Source organism: Montipora foliosa, chromosome 9 (genome assembly GCF_036669935.1).
Source record: "Montipora foliosa isolate CH-2021 chromosome 9, ASM3666993v2, whole genome shotgun sequence".
NCBI classification, from domain to species: domain Eukaryota; kingdom Metazoa; phylum Cnidaria; class Anthozoa; order Scleractinia; family Acroporidae; genus Montipora; species Montipora foliosa.
In genome coordinates this window covers 28,310,054-28,328,821 of record NC_090877.1, presented here as the reverse complement: position 1 = coordinate 28,328,821, position 18,768 = coordinate 28,310,054, and the positions used below count along the sequence as shown (strand labels likewise).

The 18,768-nt window shown below is 37.7% G+C and overlaps 1 protein-coding gene across 2 annotated transcripts in view; it reads right to left on the bottom strand.

Moving 5' to 3' along the window:
* Positions 1 to 18,768, bottom strand: part of LOC137972049 (E3 ubiquitin-protein ligase RBBP6-like) — a 63,719-nt gene that overhangs the window by 37,154 nt on the left and 7,797 nt on the right. Inside the window, exons 3-5 of one of the 2 annotated variants that reach the window (XM_068818856.1) lie at positions 11,855 to 11,894; positions 4,131 to 4,178; positions 2,300 to 2,388 (exon numbers count right to left, since the gene is read on the bottom strand). In XM_068818856.1, the coding sequence (XP_068674957.1) occupies positions 2,300 to 2,388; positions 4,131 to 4,178; positions 11,855 to 11,894 (177 nt within the window). Of the gene's footprint in view, positions 1 to 77; positions 519 to 2,299; positions 2,389 to 4,130; positions 4,179 to 11,854; positions 11,895 to 18,768 lie in introns of those variants that run through there. The other variant, XM_068818858.1, reaches the window with a different exon arrangement.

Genomic DNA, 18,768 nt, shown 5'->3' with positions numbered 1-18,768 from the left:
TCATAAACTAAACAAGTTTGCAAAAGCATTTAAATCTGCCAGGTTTGTATAAAGAATAAAAAACATTCATTACCAACCAGCATTTTCACGCAACACGAGTGACGATGCTTGCACGCAAACACGAGGTATTGCGCCAGGTTACTAAGCCGTTGAATGATCGTGTGTTATTCGAAGAAACAGAAATGACTTTTAGAGCTTTCTGCCTTTGGAAAACGAAAATTTCCAGTGTCTATTTCATATTTGTGCTTGTGAGTATCTTCAACATTTAGAGTTGGACAAATCCTTTTTCATTTCAACTGGAATTGCTTACATTCGTTTTGAAGTCTTTTACGTCGGCTTTTGTCCACTGCCGTCGTTATGCCCAAGACAACGTTAACATTATTACCGGTATGTTAATTTTGAATAAATTACTTAGCTGGAACTTGGCTCAAAATCTTTGACCCGTGTATAAGTCGAGGGCGATTTTTGGAGCTTCTTTTGAGGCCATAAAAGGTCGACTTATACACGGGTAAATACGGTACTTGTGAGACGGGACCTACAGCTTATCGTCCTTATCACAGAAGACTTGAAAGTCTAACCATTTGTGGATGTAATTACAAAGGCAGCACTTTCTCCTCAGTTATTTAAAGACCTTGAGTGTTGGTCCGGCCAGAGTCAAACTCTCGACCTCCCGCATAGCAGCCCAGTCCTCAAGCAACTGAAAGCCCTGTGAAAGTTTGTGCAACAAATGGACAACCAGTGCATATTTAACATGTTCCTTCTTTTTATCGCCATGAAAATGTTTCACAGGTTCTGTCTAGAGCTGGTTTTACTGTTGATAAGCCTCTTGAATTTTAAGTAATGCTTAAATTAACAGTGCATCTTCATCTTTCATCCAGATTGACAGCAGAAATTGGACAGGGAAGGCAGACTTTTAAGTCATACGTTTGATCAGCTGAAACCTCTAATTTTTCAAGACCTGACAAATCAAGGCTATTCCTTTTTCTTACTCCCCTTGACAGACACATCACAAGACTGATTAGGATAATAATATTATAATTATTGTTTCCCACAGTGATTTATGATTATTACTTTTAGAGTGTGAGCAATATGCAAGCAAGCGAATCAACATGCAAGTCACACAGTTATTGAAAGCTAACAGCTTTAAAATGGGTGCTTAGACTAAATCAGTGCTATTTGAAATGGTTGCCAAGACTTCAATGCGAGACTTGCATGACTCCCGTGGCTTGCTGGCTCGCAGTTTGTCAAGACCCTTACCGGTACTTTCAACTTACTTTAAAATTAACTTATTCAGACAAATTAATTTCATTTTTTTAAAAACAAAATTCTACGATATTGGTATAAAAAGGTGTAAAACAATAAGGAGTTCATAATAACCACTTAATGACTGGCCCCAAGGAAAACAGTGGGTTTTGCTTCCCCAAGACCATCATTAGGGAGTTTAAGACCAACGACGCGATCAGCAAAGAAATGTCACAATAGCTTGCACGATCTGCACATGCATTTTTTCATTTTTGTACATTTCTTTCACGTTTTCTGCAGATTTGTGACGTGAAATGACCAGTTTTCAAGTTTTACGAAGAACGTGAACACAAGGCAGTGAATTTAAATTTTCTGTTGTAACTTCAACACCACACTTCCTAATTCAGTTCCTTGAAAGTTGAGCTAGTTTTTAGAAGTTAAACAAACCGACATAATCACGAAAACATTAATAAACTTGAACTTGCAATTTTAAATGATGTTTTTGTTACTGTCGCGTCATAGATCTTAAACTCTGTATTGTTCCTTGAGGCGAAGCTGAGGGCAACATGAGGGTTGAGGGGAAACAAAACTCACTGTTTCCCATGGAGCCAGTCATTGTTTTGTTATACATCCCAACTCAAAATAGAATACACAGATTTTTACACAGAATTTGCCTCTGTTTCAAAGGTGCATGACCTGATCACATGCGAGTCAAAAGTTCGCCCAAGGGAGTTGTTGAGTTTTGATCCATGACACGCTCTCCTCCAATTGGAAAATCTATTTGAGTTGCAACAGTTGGCACTTAATCACTTCTTTTCACCACAAACCACAGCAGTGGCACTGAACACAACCACGCATGGGTAGCAAGTAATGAGCTAGTCTTTTGATTTAATTGCACAACAGTACATGTAACACAGGCCTCTATTTGAACCAATATACCGGTACCTGAATTGGTCCTGCCCATGCAAACCTACTGTAGGAGAGGCTTTTTATGCCTACAACCAAAATGATGACACTTGAAGATGCCCTGCTGCAGCTTAAACATAACTATACTTACTGTGAAGGGTCCCAGTCCTCTCCAGACTGCTTCATCATAGCCTTGAGCTTGTCCTCTTCTGATGCATCTGCATTTGCCAAGTCAGTGATCTAGCAGGGAGGCAAGGCTCAAAATATATCCCAAATGATGCTATTTTAATGCATCATTCCTTCAATACAGCAAAAATACAAGGACAAACCGGTTAAAGAATTGACTAAACTGCAAAACACCAGCTGTCTTGTTTCAGAAAGAAACATGCTTTGTTCAGTCATCTAACTGAACACAGAATTCTCAAGGTTTTACTTAGTCTAATTTTGTATACTTCAACACCATAGCAGATCTCTGTTCCAGCCTTTGGTTTGAGGGAGGGCACAGATTAATAATAAAATGAGTTTGTGCATCTAGAACTGATAAGATTTTCTGTAGTCTGTAGTATTTGTGCTATTTGAAAGTGATGTATTGCAAAGGGTATCAATAATATTATTGAAATCACACCCTCAGTCTGCTCTTTCCCTTTCCCTATAAACAAGATATCTCCATTATTTGTACTCAGGTGTTTCAAGGGAGGTCATCATGTTTTTACTAAAATGATACTCCTATTGCCTTTTGTTTTCTCATAATAACTTCAAGTAGTAAAACAACACATGAGGCAGGGCATGATAGGTAACAAGTTTGAATGGCATCACTTCCAAATTCCCAGGGATGTTAATTTTGTAGTTAACCTCAGGAATGAAATAGGATATTTTTGTATTCCTCCTTTTCCCAAGAAGCCTTGGAAATCACCATTTTACAGGAACTTAAAAGGTGTAGATTTCTACGGTAAACAATGATGTCAGAGGAGGTTTAAACTTTTTAAGGAAGCTCAAACCTCATCAAACTGTACTATTTTGAAGGACTGAATTTAGCCAACTGTTCCATGTAACAGCGAAGATATAGCACCATATGAAACAACAATAAAATTATTGGCTTAACAAGATGCACTCACTGATTCACTGATGTGACCTGATAACTCACCATGGCAACAAGGAAGCCATCTAAAATGCTTATGCTTCATATTTTGTCTTTTAAAGGCTTATATTATCTCAAAACAAACCCATAATTTTTGTTTTTGGAAATTGATTACAGCCACAGATAAAACTCTCTGCAAAGTTAAAAAATTCTCTGGAGTGGATTCATAGCTTCCTTAAACAAAAGGAACATTTTAAGGTGGTTCTGAATTTGCTGCGGTGAATTTTTTGGAACTTTGCAGAGTTTTATCTGAGCCTACTAATTACTTTTCAGAAATGAAAACTGGGGATAACCAAGTTGTAAGCATTTAAAGTGAAAATTTTGGGCATTTTTACATGACTCCTTTGTTGCCATGGTGACCATGGTTGCTGTTTTATTTGGTACCATTCTTGTAGAGTAAATCCTTCCAACAAGACATTCCGTTCAAACTGCTGAAACTGGTTTCAGCCACCTTAAGTCTAGGTTAATGGAAACTATATAAAAGGTAGCCAAATTGTTTTCAGTTATAACTATTCCAAATTCCTTTTATAGACAGGTGAGCTCTGGTCCCCGGCAGCTCCCATATTAATAACCTCTGTCAAAAGAGGGGTCTGGAATACATGTATTAAAGTTGGGTGGGATTCTTATCCCCTTTAACCCTTTGACGTCCAAACCGGCCTCACTTAGTATTTTACTCTGTCTAACGCCAGACGATTTTACTCGTCAATGGGGAACCCCTGGGAGTCAATGGGTTAAAGTAAATTCTCAACCAACCTGCAAGTCTGCGTAACATAACGACAGAGAATTGCTCTTTGTAAGCCAAAATATGTAGTTTGAAACACTAAGCATGATGTAATATTATTACCTTGCTCAACTTCTGGGATTTTGAAACTTGGTAATCTTGAAAAGCACTCTTTGTGAATAGAGTTAAAAGGAACAATGAATATGGATAAATTAAGAGAGAATCCAATTTCTTTACACTCTTATACACTTGACGTGTATTACATACAACAAAACAATTTAACTCCTTCACCTTTCCTGTGGATCAAACAAGTAAACCATTATTTTTCTAAACATAATTCTTTAGCCTAAGGCTCTGAAAAGAGAGAAGTCTCCCATCCCCACTCCCCCTGAAAAAAGGAATACTGGCATCCACTTCACATTTCAGAATCTTTCAAACACCTTGAAGAGGTGTGAATTCAAGCAATTCAAGGTAAAATTTTACTGTAATATTGAAGATTGGAATAGCCATTCTGTCGTCTGTTGTCAATCAACTAATTAAGCATGAACAGAAGACATTGTCTTTTCCTTTCATGACCATGTGTACTACTCTTTGTTTGTCCAACCAAATTTTGAATAAGAATTGTTTTTTTGATCCTTGGAACCATTGTTAAGTCCCAAGAGAAACTGGAAACAATGCTCATGCAAAATTTGGGTATTTTCCGACTCGGCCAATACAGTAGTACATTGTACACATCGGGTAGGTCATGTCATTTTTTTTTTTGCAAAATACTTTCACCCTACCAAGGATTTTAATCTAAAGGAGGCCTGTACACCAGTTATTTCCGTGACAATAACACTTTTCTTAACGTGTATGTAGTGCTTATTATAGCACATACCATAGTTTGTTCTTATATATTTTAATGAAATCAAATAAGAATATCCCAGAGTTGCAATACGCTTTTTCTGTTCACTAAAAGATGGCACAGTCTGTTAGTGCATGGCCTTGATGCAAGAGGTCCCGAGTTCCATCCCTGGATCTCAAATCCTCGTTTAGACTTCTTTCCTTTCAGTAATGCAGCTTAAGTACCTTTAATTACCCTTAAAACAGAGCACTGGCAGAGAAGGGGGGAGCAAAATAAGTGCACCATCAACCTCTGGATTGTCGGTTGAATTACTGTTGAGGGTTCTTGACATTAAATATGGTTACTTTACTTTACAGCACCAGAAGACCCATTTAGTTTTCACGTTTTACATAACGCTTCATTGTAACTACCGGTAGTAATAGTTGACACTAAAGCTGTCTGCCAGCCTTCTTTCTCAAAAATGTTTCTGTGTGTATTGCTAACTGAAAGGTGCCTGGCTCTTTTACAATATTAAACCTTAAGCAAATCAACAAAACCTCTTAAAAGGATTGTTTTGCATTTGCACTCTGTACCTATGCCTGTCAAAAGAATATAACATGTAACTCGTAATTGCTGTTCTTACAGAAATTTTCTCCCATAATTAACAACAGTACAATCATACATGTAATCATAAACAAAAATAATAATAACTTACAGTAACTTTAAAAGTCTTATGTCATAACATGGAAAATTAGAGCTTAGGGAGAAAGCTTAATGATACATGTAATAATTGTTTCATACTGGATAATAGTAACTTCCCACCTAGGTGAGACACTACAGGACACACAATAATAATTTATTTCCCTCTGTTAGACACTACTTTCTGTGCTTCCAAATTATCTGTACCTGTATGCATTTGATGCATTAGGCTTTTGGCTCCCAATTTCAGAATGCCTTTGTGGAATTTGATTCTCCAGACCGTGAGTGTGATCATAAGAAGTGGTACTGGAGGGTGTAAAGTGCAGGTTGCAGGTTAGGATTGCAGGTCATTGTTTTACTATGACTGAAACAACCCAAACCTTTACAAAAATGCTAACCTTAGGCTTAAACATTATTTTTAGGCCTGATGTTCGCATTAGTAAAGTTTTGGGTTGTTTCCGCTATGGTGAAACAGTGACCTGCAGGTTACACCCTCCAAATAAGAAAGGCCATCATTTGTGCCTGATATTTTAACAACCTGTGCAGAAGTGATCTTCAGCCTCAAGTGAAAGTGTGCTGACAATCCATCACATAAAAAATTAATTAACCTTGTCCATCCGCAGATTGGTCAGTGGTATAATGATGCAAATAGTCCATCAGAGAATTCACAATGTTATTGCTTGTGAAGATTATTACTTCACATAGCTTCTGTAAAGACCTACAGTACTTGTCACAAATACTATAAAAAATGTATCTTTAACCCACACAAACAGTGAAAAAAAAAAGGGTGCTCTTAAAAAGGTAATGTACCATAGTAAAAGCAGAGTCTACCACTTCAGCTGAAGTGCAGTTGGGTTGTGGATAACAGGTTCATGAAAGGAGAAATCATGTGATGTACAGTACATATTCCCTTAACTCTTTGTGCAATTTTTAAATTGTGAATTTTTTTTTTAGATGCAGGTACATGTACCAACACTTCACCTTGCCTGAAAGGTTTGTCAAAAAGATTTTAAAAGAAGAGTATAACACTGTAACAAGGTACATAGATGATGCTCAAAATCCAGGTTGTCTGTACAGGTGTATATGCCCACATGGTATCTGTTCAAGACCAGATCACATTGCTGGGGAATAATAATATTATTGCAAAACAACTATTAATTAACCCTTTGACTCCTGGGAGTGAGACAGATATTACTCTGTCTAATGCCAGACAATTTTACTGGTCAACTGGGAGCGTCCTAGGGCGTTTGAGGTGTCGATGGGTTATACAAATTCTCCTCAGAGCTTTCAAATAGATGTATTATAACAATTTTGAAGATTCCAGAAAAATGACAAATGCATCTCAGTCTGCTAAACTGCACATTTCAGAAACACCATCACAATTCTTGCACATCCTCCTCAAAAGCATTAAGAGTGATGTTTTTGGTTGTCCCACACACTTCCATCCATTGTAATTAACTTGGTGTGATTAAATTTTCTTGACAGCAAGTTGCAAGTTAAGAGCCCACAGGAACTTGTAGCCACATCACCAAAACTTTGACACACATGTAAACAATGTACAGCATGTCAGTTGAAGAATACAAAAAAATCCAAAGCTGAAACAATCACAACAAAATTTCTGCATGAAGGGTTGTTTTGAAGATTCTTAATTTTGCCAATGACTATTTCCAAGTAGCTCCACATGACTTTTCCAATCATAAATACTCGATGCCAAATTAAACTGACTGCTCAATTCCATGTCTCCTTCTGCTGTAATCCGAAGTAGAACATATCTGTTGTCTTGCCTTGTAATTCCATTATCCACATCCCACAGCCTTGTTAACAATACTGGTACAAGTACATGTAAATGATGATCAAAGAAATTGCCCCAAACAATAATAGGAGCTAACCTTCAATTCCATCATGGATAAAGCACATTTATTGCAAAGACAAATCCCTACTCATGGGACAATTTTGCAACTGTCTTTGAGACAATGAACCAAGAGCAATGTTCATATACTTTTCCCACTCAAAGTGAGAACAAACAGTTCTGATATTGACAATTATTATTGTAGAAATGTTCTGTGACTCAGAATTGTCCACTCACGAGTCAAATAGTAGTAATGGCAAAAAACCTCCACTTAAAAACCCAAACAAACTTTTCAGGTGCAATAAGACAGTTACTGGTGTAAACTGACAACAATAAAAAAGTCCTTCGATTTTCAGTACATGTACCTCCCCTTTTCCCAAAAAGAGAACTTCTCACCTCCAAAGTACGTTCCCTTTTTAAAAAATAAATGTGAATTCTTATGCATGTCCTGTACTTTCAACAGCGGTCACAAAAATGCAATCAATGCAACGATACACTTAATCTCTGAATGTACTGTATCCTTGCAAATAACTTGAAACATTTCCTTTTCCAGTTTAAAGAAACACTACTGGTAATACAGTGATGTGTATTTCTTGACCAGAAGTTAAATTACAAGTCTAGTAGTAGTGATAGTAGAGGTAGTAGTCTGTAGTGATAGTGATAGTGATAGTGGTAGTGGCAGTGGCAGTGGCAGTGGCAGTGGTAGTGGTAGTGGCAGTGGCAGTGGCAGTGGCAGTGGCAGTGGCAGTGGCAGTGGCAGTGGCAGTGGCAGTGGTAGTGGTAGTGGTAGTGGTAGTGGTAGTGGTAGTGGTAGTGGTAGTGGTAGTGGTAGTGGTAGTGGTAGTGGTAGTGGTAGTGGTAGTGGTAGTGGTAGTAGGTACAGTACTGTGCAAAAAAAAATGCAAACAAATTTCGATGACATTCAGTTAGTGTTCTCTCAAAATTTTTCGCCAAAATTTCGGGGAAGTGTGATTTTTCGCCCGAAATTTCAAAGAAATTTCGCTGAGCTGAGGAGCCGCACGAAAGTTTGAACACAGGAAATTTCGGTTGGAGTTCATACATACTGAAACGAAAATTCAACAAAACGAACCTTAAACGAAATATTGTAATCGCACACCTCAAAAGCTCAAGTACAGTGCGACTAAATCGCCTCTCTGCTTTCTCACCTGACTACAGTAACTTGCGTATTCCGAGTGGTATGTCACGAAACAAAAACATCAATCAACAGATATAAAGATATACAAAACAAAATCTGGCCCTAACTAATATACGGTAGTTACATTATTTTCATTTCATCGGTGCGTGTTTATTTGTCATCAGTTTTCTCAACAAATTCCCCCAACGCTGGTGAAGGTCCATTTTTCCTATTGATGTTTCATTCCATCCCATACTCTTGTTTTGTTAAAACTCCACTGACACATGCAAATGAAGACTACGAATAAAGCACATGCTTATTGCGCATGTTAAAGGTTTGTGATAGTGAAAGGTCAATAGATAGTCAACAATATGAGCCCTTTTCTTCAAGGTAAGGAAATTGTTAAAAACGTGTATTACAGTTACATCCCAGTTAAGTCATCGCGCTTGCAATGTCTTGTAATCAATAATTTTCTTATAAAAAGCCAGCCTTCACATTCTACAAAAGCCAGTAAATCTGCCTTGAATGATACTGCATCACTATATCAGTCCGCGATAAAGTTAAAAAGAGGATCAGCCAACGAGCATGAAAAGAAAATACACAAATTTCAAAGAGCAGGGTGAAACACATTCGTGTAGCTAGAGTGGGATTCAGAGAAAGAATTTAAGCGCTGAAGATACTGTAAAGCTTTCCCCGTGCCTTCATCCACTTCATCCTTAGTCAACGGCTCCCTGCTAGCAGAGGTATCTTTTCTTTTGTGGTCACTGGGCTGATGAGTGCGGGAAAAAAGACCTCAACCATGGATCGAAAGCATGTGCGGTGGTTACTTAACGACCAAATCCTCACGTCACGCTTCATGTTGTGTAGGTTCACTTAATAACAGTGGAATTACTGTAAAGGAATGCGCTAAACATAGCGGCCTACTACAACCATGTCAAATACGCAAAAATTATTTGCCATTTGCGACTGCATAAAGTCTGATCTTGGTGACTTGATGGAATCGTTGAAGTACATGTCCATTATCAATTATGAAGTTCTGTATCTATTCCGGTTTTCAAGTATATTTTCTTTGGTTACAAGTGTACATTGAAAAGGAAATACATGATGAAAACTTTTCTGTTATTTCAAATGTACTTTAACATGATGATAACGTGTAATAATAATTATTTTGTTGTTGAAATGGAGGAGTCAAGTTGATTTAGAAGCCACAAGAATTTTATCGCTGTTTCAAACAAAAAGTAAGTCAGCCTTACTAGTTAAAACAACAAACACGGCACAAAAATAAAATACAAAAAACTGAATATGACGTCAAAATGTCCTAAGTTCTGCTTTTCTTTTGGAAGAGGTGCTCTTAGTATTTTCAGTTGTGCTCCTAACATTTTCTGCTGTGCACCTAAAATTTTGGCAGTGCGCCTAGAAATATACACTTCGTAGCACAAGTGCTCCCAAAGCCAATAATAAACTTTGAGCCCTGAATGCCCTTATCGTTTTGATCAATTAGAGGAAGTCACACTTCAAAGTTAACTTCGATGTTTACAAGTCCTTTAAGTCCACTTGGATAAATGATTAAGCATTAAGCTGTCTTATCACTCCTGCGAAGTCCTGACCAGTCAGTGGTGTTAACCTCAAAAGGCACCAGTAAAGTCAAGAAATGCATTTGAATTGTCGTTGTTGACGGACGCCATTTCGGATTTGATTACCTGACCCAAGGCCCAATTCTTGGTTTTCAAGTCACGCAAGTATCACGCAAAGAAAAAATAAAATCAGTTACTATTCATTCAACAAGTTAGTCAAGAAATTGAGATATTGTGTGAGGGTAATAAATAATGAGCATGTGAAAGTTTTAAGCCACTACACGAAAACTAATTTTTGCTCGCATCAGTGATGTGATTCTTTTAAATTTTGTTGCGTCGCCAGCATGCGATGAAAATCGCAAGTGTAGCAACCCTTGAACTGGCGACGCTACAGCTGAAAAAACTGCAGGAAAAAAATCACGAAGAATTGAATGTACCACCAAAATTAAACCCCATTAAAAATATCACTTCAACTCTAGTTGAAAGCTCTCATAAGCAACCATTCCAGTAAACAAAGAAAGAAGTTTCCAGTTTTTAATGGGTGCATTCCCAAACATAATCTTCAATAATAATTTTAAAATCCCAGAGACTTTTGCTGAAAGCTCTCGTAAGTGACCACCCTCTATTGTTTATAATTTTGGTCGCTTCCATGAATCAGCTCTCGCAAATTCCTGGGGTGGTCTCTTATGAGGGCTTCGAGGGGCCTTTTTCGAACGTTAGTAAAAGACAAATGCTCACTGCAAACTTTCAATAAGCACTCGAAATTTTGCTATGTTGCAACGAAATTTCCCTCGAAAATTTGTGCATCCCTTGCAGAAGTTCCTCAAATTTACGCTTTGACTGAAACAAAAATTCGATGAAGTTCGCACGAAAATTCGTTTTGCCCTAAATTTCACTATATTTTACCAAAAAGTAGTGAAAAGCGCGAAATTTGTTTGCATTCTTTTTGCACAGTACTGTAGTACAATTGTAGTAGTAGGTAGTGGTAGCAGGTGGTAGTAGTAGGTGGTAGTAGCAGCAGCAGTAGTAGTAGTAGTACTATATTTTTAAATTATGCACAGCTGGAAGTAATTTTCTTGACCTCATTGTAGGCAAACAACTTTTAAAAACACCTTAACCAAATCACGTGTAAATTAATGATGAGATACTTTTTTTGGTTTGTTTATTCTAGTAATTAACACCTCTAAGTATTATCAGTTCCTTGTAACAGTAATAAACTTTAAGGTTTCTACGAGGATTTTGAATATGGACCATTTCAATCTTGGAAACCTCCAAGATGGAATCAAATATCTGCTTTGAAGGGTCACAACCAAAGAGGCAAGGTTTAATAAGCCCCTCTTACATGTAAATAACAATTTATTCTTTGTATCTTGATTTATGACTTTTCTGTGCACCAGTAAACAGTAGTAATGGCAAGTTAGTCAAGTAGATCACCCAACAAGAATCAAAATCACCTCTACACCACACTCCTTGATACCTTTAAACAAAATTTGGAAGGAAAAATTTAAGCAAGGATAGCTGACAGTATGAGACTGGAAATGTTGCCATTTTTATGTCGTCAATTCCCAGTTGAACTGGGAATTGACGACATAAAAATGCATGCAGCAACTTGCCTAATTTTTCAACATATCTAGCAGTGTTCCTCTAAACCTGCTCTTATTTAATACCAGCAATGCTGGTAGCAACATTATTTTACAACTTTGGAGTTAAATCATAGCTTTTATTTATCACCGTCACAAAAAGTATTCTTCAACCATGTGTACATACTGTTTTCTGCTCTCCACTTGAAAAAGGGGATGCTCTTTCCCTGCAAAAAATAACATTGTTTCCAACTATGACTAAACAAGACAAAGCATGTTGATACAACAATGTGTTGTTAATTAGACGAGTCCACCCAAGAAACTGAAAGGATCAGGCAGTAAATCAATTTGAAAGTAGGAGGCTTATTAAGTAGGCGGCCATGAAAGTGAGCTTGGCACACTTGACTGAGGACAGAAAAACAATCTTTCTCGGATGCCATGTTGTTTCATCAGATTAAGCGCAAGACTGGGAACTATTCAGTACAATGTTCTAGGCATGACATTATGTAATGTATTTAACTAATGCATACTCACATACTCCTTAAAATCTTGTAAGATATTAGGAGGGTCTTACAAGATCTTATGCGAAAAAATCAGTATTCAACAGTCTAAGATCTTTATAAAGATCTTGTAAGATCTCAAGAGAATCTTACAAGATCTTATCTGAAAAAATATCAGTATCCATCTTGCTAAGATCTTGAAAGATCTTAATAAAAATCTTGTAAGATCTTAAAATTAATCTTACAAGATCTTGATAAAAATCTAGTAAGATCTTAAAATAAATCTTGCAAGATCTTGTCAAATAGACCCTTCCACGGTTTTTGGTGCCATCTTGGTGTGGGGGCAAACACGTCTAAATTTCAAGTAAATGTATGGGATTTTTGCCGACTTTGAACTACTGTAGCGCCCCTAAAAAGAAACGGATTTCCACAGTGATAGTGTCTTTTAAAGGACATTTATACTGAGATTATTTTCATGAAATATAAAGAACACATTCAGCCTACGCAACCTAGGTTGGGAGGCGAGCGCCTTTGGAAGTGGGAGAAATTCGGCTAAATTCTGGACTTGGCCATGAGCGGTCTTGGAAGTTGCACGCCTTGTCTATTAATATTGTATGTGACGACGCATTAGTTGAATCAGCCGTTACAACTGTCTTAAAATAACGTGATCACATCCTTAGGGTTGTCTGCCTGTGATTCCAAAAGCAACAAGAAGCAATATTAAACACCCCAAGTAAGAACTCAATCCTGTCAATAAAGACCAGTATCTTTCCACATTCCACTGAGGGTTAATTCGATGCGTCAGCTCTGAGTCCTGCTCATTTTTCTCGAAGAGTCATCGGCTGCCATCTCGGATAACAAGTGAGAGACCAGACTGGAAACTGGTGAGCCATTTTCGTTTAGGTCAGCAGTTCCTAGTGCATCCACGGTTTAAAGTTCGATCTTCAAGTTCAAGGTTTCAACGATCGACAATCTCAATTTGCAATGATTTTGTTGCTTGCTTTACTCTTAGGTATCAGTATACCCCAAAATTGATAATTTTGCCACATTTTAGTTTTCAATATTCCCAGGTAAATCTCATTGAGTTCTTTTAATTGCAAAAAGTTCCGTGAAAAAAAGGTTTCTTCCAGACAAAGTTATAAAGGAAAAACGATTCTATGAATAAATAATTTATCTCTAATGAGAAGCTGTCAACAAGTTGTCATTATCAATTACACTCCCATAAAAAGTCCTGTGATAAAAGTGCAGCATGTTTTGCATTGCATTGTGCAATTAGTCTGTCATGCGCAACATATATTCCCAAAACAAGGAATGATCTACAATGAGCTACAACGATCTAAAAATAATGAGCTACTACAATGATCTACAATGACCTACAATGACCTAGAATGATATACAATAATCTACTACAATGACCTACAATGATTTAAAATGACCAATAATGACCTACAAAGACCTATAATGACCTACAGTGATCTACAATGACCTACAGCATAGTTACTAAAACAAGGAATGACCTACAGTGATCATGGCCGGCAAACGTTCTAAAACCCGCTCCCAACAAAATGTGGCTGAAGAAGATGACCTTGAGTTTGTGTCACTTTCTCATGCAAGGGAATTGCTTAAAACACAAGAATCTACCATTTCTGCAATGTTTCGGGCGCACATGGAAGCGACAAACAAGCGTATCAACGACATTTTGGTCAAGATCAATGACATCCAACCCAGTCTTGAATTCACTCAGGCCGAGGTTCAAGATCTGAAGAAGCAGCCAATGTCTTCTACATGTACTAGTCAGGTTCCAAGCGAAAGTGACCTGGTGACGAGACTAGAGAATCTTGAAAGCATTGAAGTGGCTTAGTTCCGACAAACATTTCACTTTCTGATGGCACTCATTCTAAAGAATGGAGACAGACAGATATTGACTTTTAACGGGTTTGGGCTTTTTCAACAGTTACATTATAACCTTGGTCTGTATTTTATCCCTGATCTGCAGTCTGCAGTTTACACTGACCAACTCGAAAATCCAACTCGAAAATCCTAACTCGAAAATCATAACTCAAAAATCCTAACTCAGTAACTACGCAACCTCTCTGAGAATCCCTAATCCTAGTCGAAATACTGTGCAAAAACCGGGTGGAATTATTATTCAACTTAAACTTATTTTCACTTGTTCTCTTACGTAATCTCACACGGTAATTACTTTTCAAAGATAGCCGTCCCTCTCTGAATTACTTTAATTTAGTTTCAAGAATACTTCCTGCATGGCCAAACTGGGAAACGTTTGCTTCCAAAACAATGTTTTTATCATGTTTTCAAATGATTGCATGGTTTGGTTGCCTTCACGGTCTTCCCTTGGAATTAGCTCTACGTAACAATGTTTCTTTTTCATTTCAGGATAAAAAGAATTCTAGCGGGAAAACCGCCAAACCCACCAAAGCCTGTGGAAGCCTGTGTGGTGATTGCTTCCGGCGAGCCATCCGATGCCGCTAATTTTGAGGAAGAAGAGGTAAATCTCTTATTCTTTTAATCAAAAGATTTAGTGAACTGCCGATCATCTGAAGAACGCGAAATAAATTTGAAAACTTGTTCTAACATACATATGTAAGTAGTTCAGAGTGATCATTGTCGGTTCACCTTTTCACTTTTCAAACACCGTTTATTTTAATAAAACGAAAGTTCATAGCTCACTATTTTGGATATGTGAAAGGAAATATCCACGGGAATTCAGAATCTCGTGAGCACAGTTCAAATTTCAAAACAACTAGTCACGCATGACATAGCTTGACTGTAACCACTGTCCGTGTTTGCTTCTCACAGATGGATGACATCCTAAAATAATGACTTGAAACTTTGATGATTCTCATTTTCTCTCTCACTCCCATCTATATTTTTGTTGTAGAATTACGAGTACGAAAATCCCTGTGCCATTGAGAAGATCCCAGTGCCAGCCTCTCTGCCATTATCAGTGTGGACGTTGACTCCACCAGGTTCACCAAATGGTCTTGAAACCTTTTATTGACGATCTTCTTGAGTTTGAAGCCGACATTAGTGTCAAGGAACAACTAAATATTCTAATCGAAAACCATTAAGGCGCTATTTAAACTCTTTTCCGATTTCATAAAAGAACGTAGAGATTGTGTTTGCCATTGTAATTGTAAAATGGGTAGTAGCACGAGTAAGGATGAGGGATGGGAGAATTCGGGGAGGTTTTTAAAATTGGCGTTAAAGAGGAGGAATTCTGATAGTTCAAACTCAGTAATGTCGGGAGGTGCGGCAGGCGGGTTTTCGAACACAAGCATGGGTGGGGAAGATTTTTTCGATGTAAGTTTGGGTGGGCAAAGTGCGTGTAGTTTAGGGGATGTCACTGACATGGGGGAGGAAGTCGATAACTTTTTACGGGAGGCATTAAAATTAAAAAGTAAAAGTTGTAGTGTAGGGAATTTCGCCAAAAGTTACTGCAGATAGTTTTCCAACCGCAGGAGCTGTTTAATAGAAACTGCTCAGGGACCAGGGGGAAACAGGGCTTAGATCCAGTTAAGTTAGGGGTAGTTAAGAGTTACGTTTTACAACTTTATCCTTGTGCAAAGTCACTGGAAGATGCGCAATGGCGCAAGTGTATCACTTGCATTGATGAGTTTCTTAGGAGGAGAAAAAGGGACTTGAAGGCTGACTAAGTGACTGGGAAATAGAATTATTGTTTTTGGGGACCTTGCAAAGGGTTGGGGTAAGTTTTGTTGAAAGGGATTTTATACTCGTATCATAGGTGAAAATTATTAGTCTTACATGTACACTGTAGTTATTTGTGTAATAAGGCTGTTTTGTAATAAAGATTGTCAGTACTGTGTATGCTAAGGCTAGCTAAGGTTATAAAAGTCGCAGGGAACCGCAGCAAATTTATTTGGAGAATTGTAGAAAGCGATGTACAGTAACTGAACACCAAATTAAATCCAGAAAACCCAGAGACCTTCAACAAGTCCCTTATCTGAGAGCATGCATGCATGTTTTTTGGTCTGCAGGAAGATCGATCGTAGCTCTTGTCGCGCGATAAAATCGCTCTGTGTAAACGAGCCTTGAGTTTGTTATTTTCATGCGTGTACGCTTTGCCTGTGGTGTCTCCAGCCCTTGCTGTTCGAGTTTGTTGATAGACGCAAATTACACACTCCAATGGTTTTGCGGTCATGCAAATATTTATCACAATTTTACATGTAAATTTGACAGCCACCATCTTCGAATTTTTACGAACTGACGCTTGATTCAAACCCTGTACAAATTAAGAAAAGTAAAACCTTCAATTGATCAACAAAATTTGTGAAACATACAACCAAATCTTCATTCTTCATTGGAAACTTTGTGCTATTTATTTACTCGACAACTTGCTGAGAATTTTGGCTGGCGTCACTGATGCTTGCCAAGATTAACCTGGTTTCCATACGATCTGCAATGTCAGGTCCGCGATCGTTTAATTTAAAACAAAACTTGCGGAGGTAATAAAGTTTAATGCGCCTCAGAAAAAGTGAAACGTGAAGACGGAAATTATCGAAAAGTTACAGTTAACAGTCAAAGAAGCACACAGGCGGTACAACAACGTCTTTACGGCTTTTTGCATACTGTAAGCTTACGTGTTTGTATATCAAACAACAGACCAGCATAAGATCAGGTTTTTACTACATGTTCTTTGGCGACACAAGGTCATTATTTTATTGACAATGCAATTGCCGTTTCCAGTTTAATACCACAATCTTCGTTCAAATTTCCTTTTGCGTTTCGTTGTCTAAAATCGATTTACAGATAGAAGGGAAAGTTTGTCTGGGGTATTTGAGATCGCCTGCGACTCGTCTGTCGCAGGTAGCTTAGTTGCCATTACTCGCTACTCCTAAATTTATGCCAAAAATTTCTGCTTCAGTGACTCTCGCGCGACACCATTCGCGTCGCGCCTGAAACGCGACGCGACTGGTAACTTACATTTGAGCGGTACAGTTGTTGCAAGAATAAGTAATGCATAAGATTGATATAATCCCTGTATTACGCGTGATTCTTGACTTGATGTACGAAATTTGATATTTCCAGTTTAGTGCATCATCAATTAAAACACCAAGGTATTTAATATGATCTTTCCTTTGTAATGAACAATAGGATCCATCACTATCTATTGGAAGTTGGATGTAACTACACCATTCCTCTTTTGTGGCGACTTTATGATCATAAAATTTGTTTTTCAAAATTAATTGATAATTTGTTTATGTCGCACCATTCCTTGACTTTACGAAGTTCAGAATTCATTAATTGATTTAGGAAGTTGAGATTTTTTCCAGATGCAAAGATATTAGTATCGTCGCCAAAAAAATCCTAAATGTTAGTTCGCTAGAACAATTTGGCAAATCATTTATATCAAGTAGAAATAGTAATGGACCAAGTGAAATGCCTTGTGGGATTCCACAAATCATTGTTTTGTAGACTCCGTATTGCCTAACGCAACATATTGCTGCCTGTCAATAAGGTAGTTTGTAAACCATTTCAGGGGAATCCCTCTTATTCCATAGGCTTCTAATTTGGTGATTGACTGTATCAAACGCTTTTGAGAAGTCTAAAAAGACTCCACAGGTGTAGAGATTCTGGTCAATTGCTTTCCCAAGATTGTCAGTTGTTTCTAATATAGCTTGGGCAGTTGAATGGTCCTTTCGAAAACCGAATTGATGTGAAATTAAAATTGCTTGTTTTTCTATACAACCAATAAGCTGTTTATAAAGTGGAAATGTTTGTTTGCTAGTTATTTATTTGTTTAATCATCTATACCCACCCACCCATATACACACAGAGGACAGCCACAACACCGGGAACTTCATCCCCAACACTTCTCGAATTGTGTGTAGGTTCTTTAACGTCCCACAGGGAACTAATGAACATGGAAGTTATTTGTGAGACGGGACCTCCGGCTTATCGTCCTTATCCGAGAAGACTTGAAAGTCTAACCATTTGCGGATGTAATTACATTTAGGCAGCACTTTCTCCTCAGTTATTTAAAGACCCTTAGTGTTGGTCCGGCCGGAGTCAAACTCACGACCTCCCGCATGGCAGCCCGGTGCTCAACCAACTGAGCCAACAGTGCACGGTGGACACTAATTCGCTGGGTCGTTAGTATCACCACCTTTATCTACAGGTGTAACTTTAGACATTTTTAAAATGTCAGGTACTACCCCTTAAAGAAAAGATTGATTAAAAATTTTCGATAGTGGTCCAGAAATATAGGCACTTGCTAGTTTAATGCATCTTCTGGGTATACCAACTGTAGCTTTGTTTATATTTCATCCAATAATGGTGTCATGGACTTCACGCACTAGGATTCCACGAAACATGAAACTACAGTAGTTTGAAAGTTTTTTTTGGATGTAGGCGGTGGCTCCACTTGTGTTGTGCATAGGCAATTTTGATGCCAAATCACATCCAACATTGATAAAGTATGTATTAAGTAAATTACAGATCCTTTGTTGATCAGTATAAGATTTATTCTTATAAATAAGCTTGTTTAAAGTCGTGGACTGAGTATTTTTGTTTTGTTTGTCAAAACTCCAATTAATTTCCATCTTGTTTTCAACTGGTG